The sequence below is a fragment of the Mustela nigripes genome, chromosome 15 (assembly GCF_022355385.1).
Source record: "Mustela nigripes isolate SB6536 chromosome 15, MUSNIG.SB6536, whole genome shotgun sequence".
In the NCBI taxonomy this organism is placed as follows: domain Eukaryota; kingdom Metazoa; phylum Chordata; class Mammalia; order Carnivora; family Mustelidae; genus Mustela; species Mustela nigripes.
Window position 1 is genome coordinate 32151714 of NC_081571.1, and position 18759 is coordinate 32170472.

Sequence of the window (18759 nt, forward strand, 5' to 3'; positions counted from 1 at the left end):
TCAAACTCTAAATGTGGTTTGATTGTCAGTTAAGAGTGATAATCCTTTTAACATAATTTCCAAATGATGAAATCACCTTGGCAACACCATGATAATTTGCGCTCTGGGCATACTGATTTTATAAGCAGTTCCCCATATTATGCTCAAAATGGTATAAATTTTAATTTTAAAACTTCATCATAGGGCTTTTGCTTTACTTTTAAAGTTTAGTTGAGGTTTTAATATATGCTGGTGTTTTGTAGGATACAAAGATAGTAAGGCATCTTTTCCCCTACAGTTGAACTTGAAAGCTGAATGTATATTCTTAACCTAAAATTCAACTGTAAGAGGGCGCCTCAGTGGCTCAGCCCATTAAGTGTCTACCTTCTGCTCCAGTCATGGTCCCAAGGTTTTGGGATTGAGCCCCGAGTCAAGCTTTTTGCTCAGCGGGAGTGTGCTTCTCCTTCTCCCTCTGCTGCTCCCCCTGCTTCTGTGCTCTGTTTCTTTCTCTCTCTGGCAAATAAATAAATAAAATCTTTCAAAAAATAAAATAAAATTCAACCTTAAGACCGTTCAAGAAAGACCATATATATGTTTAGTTCACACGAGGGCACCTGGGTGTTGCAGTCGGTTGTGCTCCTGGCTCTTGGTTTCCGTTTGGATTGGGATCCTAGGGTCCTGGGATGGAGCCTTGCATCAGGCTCCACACTGAGTACAGAGTCTGCTCAAGACTCTTTCTCCCTCTCACTCTGCCCCTCCTTGCTTTCTCTCTAAAATAAAATCTTTAAAAAAAAAAAAAAAAAGTTCATGCCTATATCAAAATTTTAAATGTTCTGTGTTCAAGATGCTGACATGGAAATATTTCCATTAAGCCAATGTCTAGATTTTGAACATTTCTAAAATATGAGACTGTGCTAATTCACTGTTCCCAACAACTGTTACTCAGAACTTCCATGACACAGGAAAGGTACTCAATGTTATTTTAGTGACTTGCAGAGAAGAACTGTAGGGAAGACTGAGGGGAAGTCTAACAACACTTTTCACCCAGTGGACTTATTTGGGGTAAACATAAGAGTTTTATTTTTATGAACTTTCTATTTAGAAAATTTCAAGTATATATGTCTAAAGACTGGTTCAGTATACACCCTATGCGTAGATGCAGCCGCTGTGAACATTTGCGTTCTCTTCCTCTTCTATGTCCTGTGCTGTTGGTGAACCATTTGGGAGCAAGGTATACACTCAAAATGCTTGTCCCCTAAATATTTTGGCATGTGTCTTCTTTTGGTCACACAGGGCTTCTAGATTTTAAAACTGCCATATTTCCAATTTAAGAAGAAACACAACTAGTATAACCCACTTAGAGATTAAATAAAATCTAAATTTGAAGGTTGAGATGAGAAGTGTAACAGGAATGGTCCCAGGAATGGTGAGCAGAGATTAGCAGGGCTCAGGTGTGCGGGTTCAAGTGGCAGCAAGGTGCCTGGGGCTTTGAGTGAGGCATTGCAGGTTTTTTGCCCTTGGGAAATAATGTTTGAATGACAAGGGTGAAATTTTCAGGACAAAAGTGAAAAAGCCTTATCTTTTCTAGGGAACAAAAGGAGAAGGGATTCAGCAAACATATCATCCCAAAGATGGTTTGAGATCCTAGAGCCCTGTTGTCAGGAACATCAAGCAAAGGAATTTTAAAGAGAGATTCAGATCTTCTTTGTTTTGTTGTCTCCAGAGTTGTTGAAAAAATCCAACTCCCAGAAGATTGATTTTTAAACAAAATGATAATGTAAACAAAGAAAGAGTAGAATTCTATTTACTCTTTTGGATTCACTTTTTATGAGAAGCCAGTATAACTGGGGATCCTCCCAAGTTAGCAAAGTTGCCCATTATGTTACAGAGCCATTTTAGTAATCCGTTGTTGCTATTAAATAGTGACGGTAGGCGCGCCTAGGTGGCTCAGTGGGTTAAGCCTCTGCCTTCGGCTCAGGTCATGATCTCATGGTCCTGGGATCGAGCCCCACATCAGGATCTCTGCTCGGCGGGGAGCCTGCTTCCCCCTTTCTCTCCCTGCCTGCCTCTGCCTACTTGTGAGCTCTCTGTCAGATAAATAAATAAAATCCTAAAAAAAAAAGTGACTGCAAAGAAACAAAAGTAAATACACATTTAATTCTTTGTTTTGTTTCTCCTTTATTTTCTAGTAATCAGGTTTTTATAATAACTCTTTTACCAGGAATTTTTATGTGGGGAGAAGTGTCTGGATCAGCTAATTCAGAGACTCCTTCATTCAGCAGATGAAGAAGCCATTATTGAATTTTTGGACAAAAACCTTAAATCAAAATAAGTGCAGATTTATTATTTATTATTATATAAAGGAAATGGACCTATATCAAGAAGCAGCTGTTTATAAAGTACAGCTAAAATTACAAGGACGTACAAATATATTTTTTAATGAGTAAGTCACATTTCTTGACTGAAGAGCTTATGAAGTACCGTCCAACTCCTCAAGCAGAAAACAAGGATGCACTGTTTAAAAGAGAAAGGAAATTTTGAAAATTGATTATAAATTGATTGTAAACCGTATTTCAAGAAAAGTATTGTAAATCATATTAAAATTAGGTTTTTAACTACTTCTTTTAAACAAACAAATACAAAAATTGTGAAGAATGGGATTCAATAACAGCATCTCCAGGATATAAATTGTAGAGCTCTCGGAGAGTGGAACTAATTCTGTACTGTATAAACTACAAGCCAATATTTAAAGTGAACTCACTGCTTGGCTTTTCTTTCTCGTTTTTCTTTGGCTTAACTTCAGAGCATCTACAGATGGAGTATAACGTGAGTAATTCCCTGTGCCTCGTTCTGTGCAGTGATGTCCATAGAGCCCAGTCCTGACCTCACAGAGCTTCCAGTTGAGTGACAGAGCCAAAATAGAAGCCACCAACTTTAATACCAAGTGATGTGATGTATTTAGTACTTGTTCTCTGGAAGTTTCTTGAGTCAAAAAGAAAGAGGTTATTTTTCTGGACATTCTTCAGAAGAAAATTATGTGCCCCGGAAAGATTAGCTAAAATAGAGTTCTAAGGCCAGTGGAATTAGGAGATAAACATTGAAGTCATATTTTTCCCCCCAATTCTTTACTTTGAGAGTTTTCAAGCACCCAGAAGAAGTTTTTAAAATAATTTTTAAGAAACAGTGCAATGAACTGCTGGGTATTTACCCAGAGGATACAAAAATACAGATTCAAAAGGGTACATGCCCTCCAGTGTTTATAGTAACATTATCAATAATAGCCAAACTATGGAAAGAGTTCAAAGAATTGATAAAGAAGATGCGGTAATACATATCACTCAGCCATCAGCAAGGATGAAATCCTGCCATTTGCAGGGACGTGGATGGAGCTAGAGTGTGTTATGCTAAGCGAAGTAAATCAGAGAAAGACAAATACCATGTGATCTCACTTGGTATTTAAGAAACAAAACAGACGAACATATGGGAGCAGGGGATAAGGAGTGAGAAGAGAGAGGGAAACAAACCATAAGCGTCTCCTAACAAAAGAAAACCTTCTGAGGGTTGATGGAGGGAGGTGGGTGAAGGATGCGCATTAAGGAAGGCACTTCTGATGTGCACTGGGTGCTGAATGTAAGTGATGAATCACTGAATTCTTTTCCCGGAACCAGTATCACATGGTGTGTTAACTAACTAGAATTTAAATAAAAATTTGAAAAGGCAAAAGCAAAAAAAAGGAAATAGAGCCCCCCCCCAAAAAAAGAAGGAAGGAAATTGTTCAATGAACAGTATACATTCTAGAGTTCTACTATAACCATTTTGCTATAATTGTTTTTTGCTCTCTATGTACACACACACATACCTGTGGTGGTTATTGGACCATGTAAAAGTTAGTTGCAGACCTTGTAACACCACACCAAAATATTTCAGCATGTCCTAAGAATAAGGACATTGTCCTACGAAATAATAACTTTCATTATTATACTTAATTGTATAATAATAAATAATAATTATATAATATGATCTATCACATATTAAAATTTCTTCAGTTATCCCCAAAATGTCTTTTTAGCGTTTTTGCTTGTTAGTTTTGTACAATCCAGGATCTAGCCAAGAGTCACAGATTGTATCTGGTTGTATGTCTTCAGTGTTTGGATTAAACCCTCAACCTTTTTTCCACATGATGTTGACATTTTGAAGAGTCCCACAAAGTTGTTTTATAGAATGACCCACATTCAGTTTGTCTGACTGCTTCCTCAAGGTATTGGTAACTTTTATTCATCCATTCAACGTACTGAAAAGTAAAACTAAACCTAAAAATTAATTTCAGTTAACACATTTGTCAAGACTACTTCCTGGATAATGTGAAACTCACAGTGTATCGGATCAGGACGTTCCGCTCTCAGTAATGCTGAGTTTGGAAGCCGTCAAATCACTCCATTAAAATGGCACATGTTCTTTATAATAATTAGTAGGTAATCTGTGGGGTAACACTTTGGCATTATATCAACATTTGATTCCTAGCGGAGAAGCCGGGCAGCTTCTCAGATGACCGCAGTGATCTCATTCTTGGCATTCATGCACCTGTGTTAGCTGCTCCCCTTGAACAGGAGCTGGATTAGTGGACTGTCTTCTAATAGAATGTGATAGAAGGGGTAGGACTCTCACTTCCAATATCAGGTTATGAAAAGACTTGCCTCTGGCTCTGCCTCTCTTTCTGGCCACTCACACTGTTGCTGGGTAGACTGGGGAGACCCCCCAGGCCCTGAGACGTCCATCCAGCCTGTCTCCGAATTGTCAGAGGAGGCTCTTGGTCTCATCCCAAGAGAGAATTCAAAGACAGACCAGACACAACAGTTGAGCAGTGCAAGTAAGAAAGTTTATTAAAGTGAGAGTACACTCTCAAGATGTGAGAACAGGTGAGCTCAGAGGAAGCTGGTGGAATATTTGTTACTTGGGGAGGGGATTTAGGTGGGGGGGAGCAGGTTTTCATGCCTTTCTCCCTTACTTGGTCAGGGTTTCTGGCCTTTGTCTTGGGCCTGTCTGGTTTGATCCAGCTTCTTGTGGCTTTGTTTTGGAATGCTACCAGGTTTCTGATTTTTCCCCCCGCATCCCCTCCACCCCCACCAAGGCTAGCCTTGCCTCCCACTTTGCTGTCCTGCAGGCATCTTGTTAAAACTTAACTTCCTACTCTAACAACACTGGTGGAAGCTAGATGATGTGAGCAGCTCTGTGGAACAGCCCACATTGTGTGACTAAACTGGAACCCTTGTTCTGACGGTTCTCAAGGAACTAAGATCAGTCAACTAGCACAGGTGTGAGCTTGGAAGCAGATCATTCAACCCTAGTGGTGGCTTGACACGATGGCGGTTCTGGTCAACAGCTTAACTGTAATTGCACGAGAGAGCCCTTGAGCCAGAGGCGCATCACTAGCTGCTCTGGATACCTGACTCTAAGAAATTGAGTAAATTAATTATTTTTGCTGCAAATTTGAGGGTAATTTGTTACACCAAATTGTAATGAATGTACCCAGTGACCTTTCATCTCATTGATTTAACATCAATTAATGATTCTTGCTTTGCCCAAATCAGCTTGAGTTTAAAAAATGGCGATGTTCTTGTTCTTTCTACGTTAATAGGTGACATTATTTAAAGAAAGCTTTCCTTTGTTTTTCCTCTCACTTTCTCTAAGTGGAGAGATAATTTAATCCTATTTGGATCAATATCATTATTATTTCCCCAGGGGTAAGCATTGCCCTCTAAAGTAATCGATGTCTCTGGAGAATCTGATTTAATTTGAAAGAACATTCAATTAAATAGGGAGTTTTAGGGTAAACATTAGAAACTGATTTTTATTGTCAGGTGGTTTACGTCACAGAAACATCCTGGGGCACCTGGCTGGCTTAGTCAGAAGAACATGAGACTCTTGATCTAGGGGTCATGAGTTTCAGCCTCACATTGGGCATAGAGATGACTTTAAAAAAAAAAAAAAAACTTTAAAAAAATTATAAAAGAAACATTTATCCAAGGAAATGTAAATTAAAACATTGCATGAATCAAGGCAAAATGAAGATAGTCTAATTTGCTATATGATGTCAAATGTGAAATCACATGTCATTTAAATTTTCAGAAAAAAATCACTAAATACTATAAGCCTCAAAGCATGATGTCTGCAAAAAAAAAAATTCATTAATTTAAGGAAGTGAAAAATTCTAAGAGGGAAGCAAGAGAAAGAGGCATTAATTTGTTCTATTCATTCGATAATCGGTATTAATATTCTATACATGGCAAGGAAGGACTCTAAGAAGGCATGAAGACAAAAGGAAAAGTGCTTCCTCAACCAAAGGGAGGCTCCGCCTTTCCAGAAGGAAGTTCAGACCTTCGTATCACCACCAAGGTCTTCGTCCTTCCCTCATTCTCTAGCTCTGGCTTTTCCTTAAAGCACACACTTTTATGGAGGGGAAAAAAATTTCAAAACAAAAGTTGGAACTTATGAACCCAGAAAAATCTTGGGTGGTGTTTTTGCTCAAACCTCTGTCTATATACATGTCACTTGGGGGATCTTACCATAATGCAGATTTTAATTCAGAAGATCTGGGGCCTGTTGTTCTGTATTTCCACAATTCATTTCATTTCCACAAGCTCCCAGGTGATGGTGGTTACTTCTGACTCACAAACAACACTTAGAGTAGCAAAGATCTAGGATACCTATTATTCAATTGTTACACATATTATTTTTGTGCAATGAGTTTCAGTTAAACTTGTAATCCTACTTGATTCAGGTAGACCAATTTATCTTCCAAACTAGGAAGATAAAGTTGACATTTTTAAATATTTTTATAATTTTTTAAAGATTTTATTTATTTATTTGACAGAGATCACCAGTAGGCAGAGGATGGGGGTAGGGGGGGGCAGGGGAGGGCGGTGCAGAGCAGGCTCCCTGCCAAGCAGAGAGCCGGATGCTGGGCTCAATCCCAGGATCCTGGGATCATGACCTGAGCTGAAGGCAGAGGCTTTAACCACTGAGCCACCCAGGCGCCCCTAAAGTTGACATCTTTTAACTGTTAGTAGAAAAATGTTAGGAATCAACTTATAAGCCAGTGATAAATCCGGGTTCTTGTAAAAAATTTGAAAAGCCAAAGTTCATTGCCTCATATGCATAGCACCTTTAGAATATCAAAGAATAACAAACTTTATTTAGAAAACAAACTTAGAGGGACGCCTGGGTGGCTCAGTTGGTTAAGCAGCTGCCTTTGGCTCAGGTCGTGATCCTGGAGTCCTGGGATCGAGTCCCACATTGGGCTCCTTGCTTGGCAGGGAGCCTGCTTCTCCCTCTGCCTCTGCCTGCCACTCTGTCTGCCTGTGCTCACTCTCTCTGACAAATAAATAAATAAAGTCTTAAAAAAAGAAAAAAGAAAAAACAAACTTAGAGATATTTCTAATTAAGATTTAGTCAAGGGATTAAGATCAACAAACTACTACAGTCAAAAAACTAAAAGAAACTATCTTTAAAATTATCTGACTTTTGTGTCAGGGGTCAATAGTGATTAGGAGGCTGTTGAGGGGACTGCTTCTCAGATTCTGGTAGTGTCTTATTTCTTAACCTGAGTGGTATTACACAGGTGTATTCATTTTGTGATCATTCATTACATTTACGGGGTGCCTGGGCAACTCAGTCAGCTGGGTGTCTTGCTTTCAGCTCAAATAAGTAAATCTTTTTTAAAAAATTCATTGCAGGGAGCCTGGGTGGCTCAGTGGGTTAAGGTCAGGTCATGATCTCAGGGTCCTGGGATCGAGTCCCACATCGGGCTCTCTGCTCAGCAGGGAGCCTGCTTCCTCCTCTCTCTCTCTCTCTCTCTCTCTGCGCCTGCCTCTCTGCCTACTTGTGATATCTCTCTGTCAAATAAATAAATAAAATCTTTTAAAAAAAATTCATTGCATTTACAATTTTTATTTGTTCCTCTTTTCTGTATGTGTGCTGTACGTCAAGTTGTTTCCTACTAAATAATGTGGAACACAAGTCATGTCCAAGGCTGCTCACTTACTAAGCCCTCTCTAATTGAACAAGAGTGGACCCATCAAAAGCTCTTCTAGTAGCCAATGATTAATGGCAGTGCAAGTTATTTTGGGTATGGAAATAAAAGAGTGAACAGTTTGTATACTCTATTTAAAAATGAGAGTGAAAAACAATACAGATGGGGCCCAGGATGACAAACTAGTGACCCCTGAGTGCACACAGGACCTGAATTAGAGGTTGTGGAGAGAAAGGGACCGAATGCTCACGAAGCAGGAGGTGGCACAGTGGAGACTTAACTTATAAATAGCATGAAGCCTAAATTCTGGGGAGCTGAGTGAGTGCTGTGTTTGCATGGGCTTCTTTTTTTGAAACCAAGTGAGTAAAAGTTGCCATAAAGAACAAACAAATGAAATATTATATACATTACAGTGGTTGGGACGAAGGGGTTCCCGAAAGCCGAGTACTCAAGATGCATGGAAACCAGTCTGCAGAAACAGAACTTCAGGAATCAGTAACACACACACACACACTCACACACACACACAAGGTCAATCAGGAGTGACATTCAGAGGGGAAGATTAGAGGGGCTGCCCCAGGAAGGAGGATGTCTGATCTATAAGAATGTTGAAGTCACCCCGAAATGGAATTGGTGGCCGTACCAGTGAGATGCCTCAGCCTCCTCAGAAGAAAAGGGCCAGAGTAGATCTGCTGTTGGAAACACTGATGAACAGAGTTGAAGTTAAAATATTTCTGAAGAACTAAAACCATGGATTGTTGGGGCACCTGGGTGGCACCGTAGGTTAAACATCTGCCTCCTGCTCAAGTCATGATCTCTGGGCCCTGGGATCAAGCCCCACATCGGGCTCCATGCTCAACAGCAAGTCTGTTTCTCCCTCTCCTCCTCTGATCTCTCTCGTTCTCACTCTCTCAAATAAATAAATAAGAATCTTAAAAATAAAAAAAAAATAAAAAATAAATCCATGGATTATTAATGACTGAGGCATAATTACCAGGCAAAAACAGTTCTATATTACTGTGAAGAAGAATATGGATTCCATTGTAAAGGATTATGCAAATTCTAAGAAATCTTGAGGAAACACAGAAAATAAGGATTATGCTGTTAATGAAGTTCTGGCAGGAATTTTAAAAAACCAGAATATAATGTTGGGAGCTCAGCTACTCGGCTACAAATTTGAAAGACCCCAGTATGTCAGTTCCTTAAAGATTGCCCTGAGTCCCCTCACCTTTATCCCACGTACATGGAGTGCTACATTGGCTGAACTGGAGCAGTGTTGACTTATTCGCCTCAAGATAAAAAGATTCTTACTGAATGACGGAAGGATCTTCACAATTTCCTGGCAAAGAATTCTGCAACTTTATTTAGTGCCACCAATTATGAAGTGGCTTCTCCTCAGAGAGGGTATAATTTATAGTAAATTAAATGCAACTGCATACCCCGTGTAACCACCAGCCCAAGCAAAAAGAGGACATTTGCATCACGCCTGAAATTTCCCTTGCGTTCCTTTCCAGTTGACCCAGCAATCTGCCAAAATCCTTCCTCCAACAGTGGCAGCCTCTAATAAGATTTTTTTCTTCCGACATGATTTATATTCACCATAACTTATTTTCACTATTTCGGAACTTCACATACACTGTGTACTCCTGTATATCTGGCTTCTTTAGAGCAATATAAAAGTTTTGAAACCTCACATTATGGCATATATCAAAGGAGGTATCTTTTTATTTCCAAGTAGTATTACACTGTATGAATATACCATAATTTTTTTCATTCTCCTATTGATGCCCACGGGGATCATTTCCAGTTTTTGACTGTTACAGATAAAGGTACTATGAACATTCTTACATAAGTCTTTTGTAGACATATGTTTTAATTTCCCTTGGGCAGGGGTGCCTGGGTGGCTCAGTCATTAAGCATCTGCCTTTGGCTCAGGTCATGATCCCAGGGGGTCCTGGGCTCAAGCCCTGCTCTGCGGGAAGCCTGCTTCTCCCTCTCTCACTCCCCATGCTTGTGTTGCCTCTCGCGTTGTCTCTCTCTCTGTCAAAAAAATGGATAAAATCTTAAGAAAAAAAAATTTCCCTTGGGCAAATAAATGCTTAGGAGAAATTACTACTTAACATCCAAAGAAACTACCAGTTCTCTAAGATGAGTATACCAAATTATATTCCTATTATTAGTATGTGAAGGTTCCAAAGGCTACCTATCATCACCAACATTTAGCACTTTTGAACTTTTTAAATTTAGCCATTCTCATGGGTATGTAGGGTTTTCTCATGAATTTAATTTGCATTCATTTGAGGATGAATGACATGGAGCAGCTTCCTCATGTTTTTATTGACTATGGGGTTTATGTATCACAAACTTTTTAAAGTTTTATTTAAGTAATCTCCACACTGACTGTGACACTTGAACTCACAACTCCCAAGATTAAGAGTCACATGCCCTGCTGACTAAGCCAGCAAGGCACCCTTACAAATAAAAATTTTATATATATGTGTGTATATGTATATGTGTGTGTGTGTATATATACACACACACATATGTATATATATATATATATATATATCAGACTATGGCTTGTCTTTTTAATTTTTTCACTGCCTTCTGATAGGCAAAAGCTTGTAATTTTGTTGAAGTTCATCTTACCTTTTTTTTTTTTTATGATTAGTGTTTTTGTGTATGTGTCCTAAAATGTCTGCCTACTTCAGAGTCAGAAACAGCCTTCTATATTTTCTTTTAGAGGTGTCAGAGTTTTCATGTCTCTGTTTAATATTAAGATCCATTTAAAATTTTCTGTGTGTGGTATAAGCTCAGGGCCAAAGTTCTTTTTTTTTTTTTTTTTTTTTTTACATTGTGAACTGATTGTTCAACATTATTTGTTGAGCAGACTTTACTCTTCCCATTGAATTGCAGTGATGCCAATGCTGGGTTTCTAAAATGTTAAATTCAATTCCTCAGTTGCACTAGCCCCATCTGAAGTACTAAAAAGCTGCCTGTGGCGTCCAGCTACCTTATCAGTCAGTGAAGGTATTAAACGTTTGCAGCGTCACAAAGTTTGGTGGCAGCACTCCTTCGGACCTTAGGGCACTGTGCCTGCTAAATACTTCGGTTTTTCTTTTTTTTAAAGACTTTATTTATTTGACAGACAGAGATCACAAGTAGGCAGAGAGGCAGGCAGAGAGAGAGGAGGAAGCAGACTCCCCGCTGAGCAAAGAGCCCAATGTGGGGCTCGATCCCAGAACCCTGGGATCATGACCCGAGCCGAACCCACTGAGCCACCCAGGCACCCCAATTTTTAATTTTTTAAATTTCTTTTCAGTGTACCAGAATTCATTGTTTATGCACCACACCCACTGCTCCATGCAATACATGCCCTCCATACTCAGCCAACCTCCTACCCCCGCCCCTCCCAGACCCCTCTCATGGTTCATCTCCCCCTCCAATTTCCCATCAAGTCCCTTCTCCTCTCCCTCTCCCCATGTCCTCTGTGTTATTTCTTATGCTCTACAAATAAGTGAAACCATATAATAATTGACTCTGCTTGACTTATTTCACTCAGCATAATCTCTTCCAGTCCCGTCCATGTTGATAGAAAAGTTGACTATTCATCTTTTCTCATGGAGGCATAATACTCCATAGTGTATATGAACCACATCTTCCTTATCCATTCAGCTGTTGAAGAGCATCTTGGTTCTTTCAACAGTTTGGCAACTGTGGCCATTGCTGCTATGAACATTGGGGTACAGATGGCCCTTTTTTTCACTACATCTGTATCTTCAGGGTAAATACCCAGTAGTGTAATTGCAGGGTCATAGGGAAGCTCTATTTTTAATTTCTTGAGGAATCTCCACACTGTTTTCCAAAGTGGCTGCACCAACTTGCATCCCCACCAACAGTGTAAGAGGGTTCCCCTTTCTCCACATCCTCTCCAACACATGTTGTTTACTGTCCTGCTAAATACTTTGGATTGTGTAAAAAGATAATCTAAACCAACTAACAAAGGGCAGATATAAGGAAGTTAAAAATCAGTTGCTGAATTGATATGCAGTACTTAAGGTAGTCAAATTCGGAGACAACATAGAATGGTGATTATTACTAGGGAGTTGGGGGAAGGGGGAAAGGAGAGTTACTGTAAATGGGTACAAAGCTTCAGTTCTGCAAGATGAAAAGAGCTCTGGAGATGGGTGGTGGTGATTTTGCAAAACAATGTGAATGTAGTTAATGCCAGAGAAATGTACTCTTAAAGAATTAAAATGGTAACTACTGTATATTTTACCAGTATGAAAAAAATTGTAATTGCTTTTTCTCCAGCTCTTCTAGTGCAGGTGAGAAAGCAATCAATGTTACTAATGACCTAATTCTCTCAAGTATATCTAAGGGATATACCCAACAGCCCTACAGAGGAGGTACTGGAGCCCACGATCTATTTCTAATAGAAGATCTCCAGCTAATAGGACAAAAGAGCAAAACAATTTGAGTTATTCTCCTGCCATGTGTTATCCACCTATCAATGTAATACCAAGATTTTGTTAAGTTACGGTAATGAGTGACAAACTAGTGGCAAGAGAAACTGCTTTTTAAGGTAAAAGCTCCCCAGGGTGCCTGGGTGGCTCAGTGGGTTAAGCCTCTAACTTCAGCTCAAGTCATGATCTCAGGGGTCCTCGGATGGAGCCCCACATTGGGCTCTCTGCTCAGCAGGGAGCCTGCTCCCCCCCCTCCCGCCTGCCTCTCTGCCTACTTGTAATCTCTGTCAAAAAAATAAATAAATCTTTTTAAAAAGTTTCCTTTTAAAAAAAGATGACCCAGGGGTGCCTGGGTGGCTCAGTGGGTTAAAGCCTCTGCCTTCGGCTCAGGTCATGATCCCAGGGTTCTGGGATCGAGCCCTGCATCGGGCTCTCTGCTCAGCGGGGAGCCTGCTTCCTCCTCTCTCTCGCTCTGCCTGCCTCTCTGCCTACTTGTGATCTCTGTCTGTCAAATAAATAAATAAAATCTTTAAAAAAAAGAAAAAGATGACCCAAAACCCAGTCTCTAAGCACTTGATTTTGACCATTTAAGAATACTGATCAATACATACATAAACACGTTTATAAAGCACAGATTGAACTATATCAATTCAAAATATTACGGCATGCATGAATATAGAGCTTTCAGGATCTTGTGCTTTTGTACAAGGCCTTGTGTTAAATATTTTAAAACTGCCATTTAAACTCCTTGATAATCTTTGACTGATTTGCGGAAAGGAAGTCAAATGAGAAGTCTTAGATGACTCAAAAAACACTCATATTAAGAGTTTATGAAAATAATCTTGCTCCCCAGAGGAAGTGTTGATTTGGTGAGATGTTGAGACCCACCTGTTTAATACGCCTTATCTGCTTTTTTGAGGCCACCTATAAATGGTGTTCTCTGGGACCTCATCTTTGTCTAAGACATCCTAATGAACCTACGGATATCGTTTAGTATTGAAAATATTGTAATAACCTTCAGAACCCTTCAAAAGAAGCAACATTATAAACAAAGTTTTCTTGCAGAACTTGCTCATGGTTTCACATGTTCTGGGTATCTCATTTTTTTTAACATCCCCCCCCCCCCCAATATGCTAACAAAGGTCGAATCTTCCTATTCTAGGCATGGTGTAAGCATGTAATTATTCTAATCAACAAGTATTTATTGAAGCGCCCTCTGTCCTCTTCAATTTATCTCATTCCACTCTCACACAATCCCATGAAAATTATTATCCCCACTTCACAGAGAGAAAAGTTCTCAGAGGGATGCCACACAATTAACGAATACTAAAACGGAGATTTTACCCTGGAACTTCAAAGCCAATCCTACAAACCAACAAATCCAGGAGAATTAACGCTTTCAAATTCTGTTAGCCAAGCAGTTCGCCCCAAGAAACCTCGCGATATTACTCAAACTACTACTCCCAAGATGCACAGCGGCTTCTGTCCGTCCGCTTATCCCCTTGAGTCTGGAGGGCCCCGGCATGCCTCGAGGCGCGAAAGGCAGCCTGGGAGCTGTAGTTCTCTTGGACGCCTACCGGTATTGCCAGCGCGGCAGTGGCGGCTTTCTTGGTTCCGTCCAGCGGGTCCTGTAAACGAACTGAGGCGGAGAAAGGGCGCGGAACTGGAAGAGGGTGAGTCAGGCACTGTCTACGCGATAAAGGGAGGCGGCACCGCGGCTCAGGGCTGAGTTGAGTAAGTGCGGCCCCTGCAGTCTATTCAGGGACGCCGCGATCAAGCGCCTTCGAAAAGAAGGCGAGGAGGAGCCAGAGCCCGGTCCTTGCACCCATTCTCGCCCTCGTACCCCGCCGCCATCGCCACCATGCAGTCCCGGGAAGAAGCTCCGCGCTCTCGCCGCCTGGCCAGTCCCCGCGGCGGGAGGCGACCCAAGAGAATTTCCAAGCCTTCTGTTTCGGCTTTTTTCACGGGCCCGGAGGAGCTGAAGGACACGGCTCATTCTGCAGCCCTCCTGGCACAGCTGAAGTCCTTCTACGACGCGCGGCTGTTATGCGATGTGACCATCGAGGTGGTGACGCCTGGCAGCGGGCCTGGCACCGGCCGCCTTTTTTCCTGCAACCGTAACGTGCTGGCTGCCGCGTGTCCCTACTTCAAGAGCATGTTCACCGGCGGCATGTACGAGAGCCACCAGGCAAACGTGACCATGCATGATGTGGATGCCGAGTCCTTCGAGGTGCTGGTCGACTACTGCTACACGGGTCGCGTGTCGCTGAGTGAGGCCAACGTGCAACGTCTTTATGCGGCCTCTGACATGTTGCAGCTCGAATATGTGCGGGAAGCCTGTGCCTCCTTCCTAGCCCGCCGCCTTGACCTGGCCAACTGCACTGCTATCCTCAAGTTTGCCGACGCCTTCGACCATCACAAGCTGCGATCGCAGGCCCAGTCCTTTATAGCCCACAATTTTAAACAACTCAGCCGGATGGGTTCAGTAAGGGAGGAGAGTCTGGCAGATCTGAGCTTGGCCCAGCTGCTGGCTGTCCTGCGTCTGGATAGTCTGGACATCGAGAGTGAGCGGACTGTGTGTCATGTGGCCGTGCAGTGGTTGGAGGCGGCTCCCAAGGAGCGGGGCCCCAGCGCTGTGGAGGTCTTCAAGTGTGTCCGCTGGACACACTTCAGAGATGAAGATCAGGATTACTTGGAAGGGCTGCTGACCAAGCCCATAGTGAAGAAGTACTGTCTAGACCTTATTGAAGGGGCCCTGCAGATGCGCTATGGTGACAAGTTGTGCAAGTCTCTGGTCCCGAAGCCAGATAACAGCATCAGCTCTGTTGTACCCACAGCAGAAAATCCCCCCCAGAGACTGGGTATGTGTGCCAAGGAGATGGTGGTCTTCTTTGGACATCCTAGAGATCCCTTTCTCTGCTATGACCCATACTCAGGGGACATTTACACAATGCCATCTCCTTTAACCAGCTTGGCTCACACTAAGACTATCACCTCCTCAGCTGTCTGTGTCTCTCCAGACCATGACATCTACCTGGCCGCTCAGCCCAGGAAGGACCTCTGGGTGTACAAGCCAGCCCAGAATAGCTGGCAGCAGCTTGCCGACCGCCTGCTGTGCCGGGAGGGCATGGATGTGGCCTACCTCAATGGCTACATCTACATCTTGGGTGGGCGAGACCCAATTACTGGAGTCAAACTGAAGGAAGTGGAATGCTACAGTGTCCAGAGAAACCAGTGGGCGCTGGTGGCTCCTGTACCCCATTCCTTCTATTCCTTTGAACTAATAGTGGTTCAGAACTATCTTTATGCTGTGAACAGTAAGCGCATGCTCTACTATGATCCTAGCCACAATACGTGGCTGAACTGTGCTTCTCTTAAACGTAGTGACTTTCAGGAAGCCTGTGTCTTCAATGATGAGATCTACTGCATCTGTGACATACCAGTCATGAAGGTCTATAACCCAGCCAGGGGAGAATGGAGGCGGATTAGTAATATTCCCTTGGACTCAGAGACCCACAACTATCAGATTGTCAATCATGGCCAGAAGTTGCTTCTCATCACTTCCACCACCCCTCAGTGGAAAAAAAACCGGGTGACTGTTTATGAATATGATACTAGGGAAGACCAATGGATTAATATAGGTACCATGTTAGGCCTTTTGCAGTTTGACTCTGGCTTTATTTGCCTCTGTGCACGTGTTTATCCTTCCTGCCTCGAACCTGGACAGAGTTTCATCACTGAGGAAGATGATGCTCGAAGTGAGTCTAGCACTGAATGGGACTTAGATGGATTCAGTGAACTGGACTCAGAGTCAGGAAGTTCAAGTTCTTTTTCTGATGATGAAGTCTGGGTGCAGGTAGCACCTCAGCGAAATGCACAGGATCAGCAGGGTTCTTTGTAAATATTTTGAAGCACTAAAATGTTTCTACTACTATGGAATGTATCTTAAAAAGATTTCTTGAAAAGAAAAATCTTGAATAGGACTGCAGATTTGATTTAGAAAGGGTCATGTTTGAATTACTAATGTAATGTTACAGAATTTAAACAGTCCATGAAATCAACCTATATGATAATTTACTGTGCTAAAAGTTGAGATTAAAATATGCAAATATGAACTATTCTAATTGATTAGAATGCTTGGTGGTTTTTTCATTGTTCAAATATTTGTTGCACCAGTGGATTGTTTTGGTTAGTTGTGCCCTTTATATTTTGATTTTCTACTTTAGCCTTCTGTTAACTTTTTAATTCTATTTAGTGCCACGAATTTAACTTTTTAATTTTGATAAGTAAAACATTGGACTAGAAGTTGTTGGTAGGGCTTTGAAGGTTTATATTTTCCTTCAGAATAATGAAAGTAGTAGATTTCCCAAATTTTGAACTAGCCAGTTTTTAGTATTATAATTTAGTATAGTTAAATTTGGTTTGGTTTTCTCCCCTTCTGCAAAGAAAAAAATTTGGATATATGTTATAAAATGGGATTTCATTTTGATAATGTGCAGAATGGTCTTAAGAGCTCACAGAAAGTAAAAAAAAAAAAAAAAAAAAAAAAAAAAAAATCAGGATTCCACTGCTTTCAAAGAAATTTCACTTTTAATTTTGGAATATAATGTACGGTTGCTAAATGACCATTTTTCTATTTTAAAAAACATCCAATCTAGTAGAATAACCAATTATTTAAACACCCTTCTAAACCAAAAAAAGAGGTAACTTGCTTTGTAAGATCATATATTTCATCTATATCTGATACATGCTTCATTCAATCAAATAAACAATCCTTTTTTTCACTGGACATATGATTGAGTAATGTAAATTTTTATCTGTTCGTCATGCGTAGTTTTAAAAAGTTTATATGCTTTCCTAAAATATCTTGGCTGTATAGTTTTGGTGTTCATCTTAGAGGATTCTTCAGCAGGAAGTGATTTATTCTTTACTGTTTTTGTGAAGTAATACTGGTTTTGAAAATACATTTAAGCTAAAAGGGTGTTTTATGGAGATCAGTAGCTACTGCATCTATCAACCATGAGATCAAGTGCCTGCAGAGAACTTTAAAACAAAGCTGTGTATGGAACTGTTTTGTGTAGCATCAAAATGTTCTGTCAAGTTTTGTAAGTCACTGTATATGATTATCATCACAAAGTTATTTTTCTATTAAAAGTTGACAGTTAAAGAACGTAAGTGGGTGATGGCATTTGGGGCTGATAGTGAAAGTATATTTCATCTAAAATGTTTCCCTAGCAATGGTGTACGTGGTTATTTTATTAGGGTATTTGTATCTGTTCTGTGTTTCTCTGTGAACCATGCTCCAGTCTTTGTTTTTTGTCTTTTTGTTTGTTTTTGTGTCACCATAAAATAAGGGTAAGTCCAGAACTATAAACTAAATCACACAAAATTGATACTTTTAAATACAGAGAGATAGAAGTGCTTACCTTTTGAGGGTCTGTTAATACATATGACTGTCACAACACATATCCATGATAGATGGTGTACATACACAGACGCCTATAGTCTATAAATTTTTCTATACAGACTTAGAATCCTCCTTTTGCCTCTTTTTTCAATATGTTAATTCCTCTTATGTGTTTATTCTGTAGTGACCGAATGCTAACATTTCTTACACCGCATCAGAGTACCGAGGAGCATGCCTGGGGTAGGGACCCGAATTCTGAATAAAAAAGAGGGAGAGAGAAAAGGATTAAAAAAAAAAATAAAAAAATAAAAAAAAAATAAAAAACCAGGCACACAAATGTTTTCTTGGCCATTTTGATTGGGCATCAGAAGAGTCCATAGGACATTCCTGTTTGACGCTATTTCTAGTGAAATAAGACTCTTGCTCTAGTAATGTGTTCTTAAGAAAGTGTGCCCTCAAAAAAAAAAAAAAAAATGTGTTCCCTCAAAGCAGCAAACATTCTTTAGTGGCCTAAGGCTAACTTTCATTCCATTTGATATCAGGGATGTTAAAAGCACTGGTCTTAACTTAGTGATAGCTTTTGGTTTTGTAAGGTCGAAATAGGATAGTGCTGATCTCAACCAGATTATCCATTTGCAGAATTGAAGTCTGCAACTGATTGATAAAAGACAAATTCTACAATTTGTCTTTTTTTTTTTTTTTTTTTTGACATACAGATCACAAGTAGGCAGAGAGGCAGGCAGAGAGAGAGAGGAGGAAGCAGGCTCTCCACTGAGCAGAGAGCCCGATGCGGGGCTTGATCCCAGGACCCTGGGATCATGACCTGAGCCGAAGGCAGAGGCTTTAACCCACTTGGGTGGCTCAGTGGGTTAAAGCCT

General features: G+C 40.7%; 2 protein-coding genes and 1 pseudogene across 4 annotated transcripts in view; all 3 read left to right on the forward strand.

The window, feature by feature from the left end:
* MTRF1 (mitochondrial translation release factor 1) overlaps positions 1–3938 on the forward strand; it is a 57063-nt gene extending 53125 nt beyond the window's left edge. For all 3 annotated transcript variants that reach the window (XM_059378256.1, XM_059378257.1, XM_059378258.1), the window contains exon 10: positions 2201–3938. In XM_059378256.1, the coding sequence (XP_059234239.1) occupies positions 2201–2311 (111 nt within the window). In that variant the 3' untranslated portion in view covers positions 2312–3938. The remainder of the gene's footprint in view (positions 1–2200) is intronic.
* Positions 3939–8448: 4510 nt separating this feature from the next.
* On the forward strand, positions 8449–14203 carry LOC132002652 (mortality factor 4-like protein 1; annotated as a pseudogene).
* On the forward strand, positions 14028–17263 carry KBTBD7 (kelch repeat and BTB domain containing 7). Its single transcript, XM_059377771.1, has one exon. The coding sequence runs from the start codon at positions 14336–14338 to the stop codon at positions 16373–16375; it is 2040 nt and encodes a 679-aa protein (XP_059233754.1). The 5' UTR covers positions 14028–14335; the 3' UTR covers positions 16376–17263.
* Positions 17264–18759: the final 1496 nt, after the last annotated feature.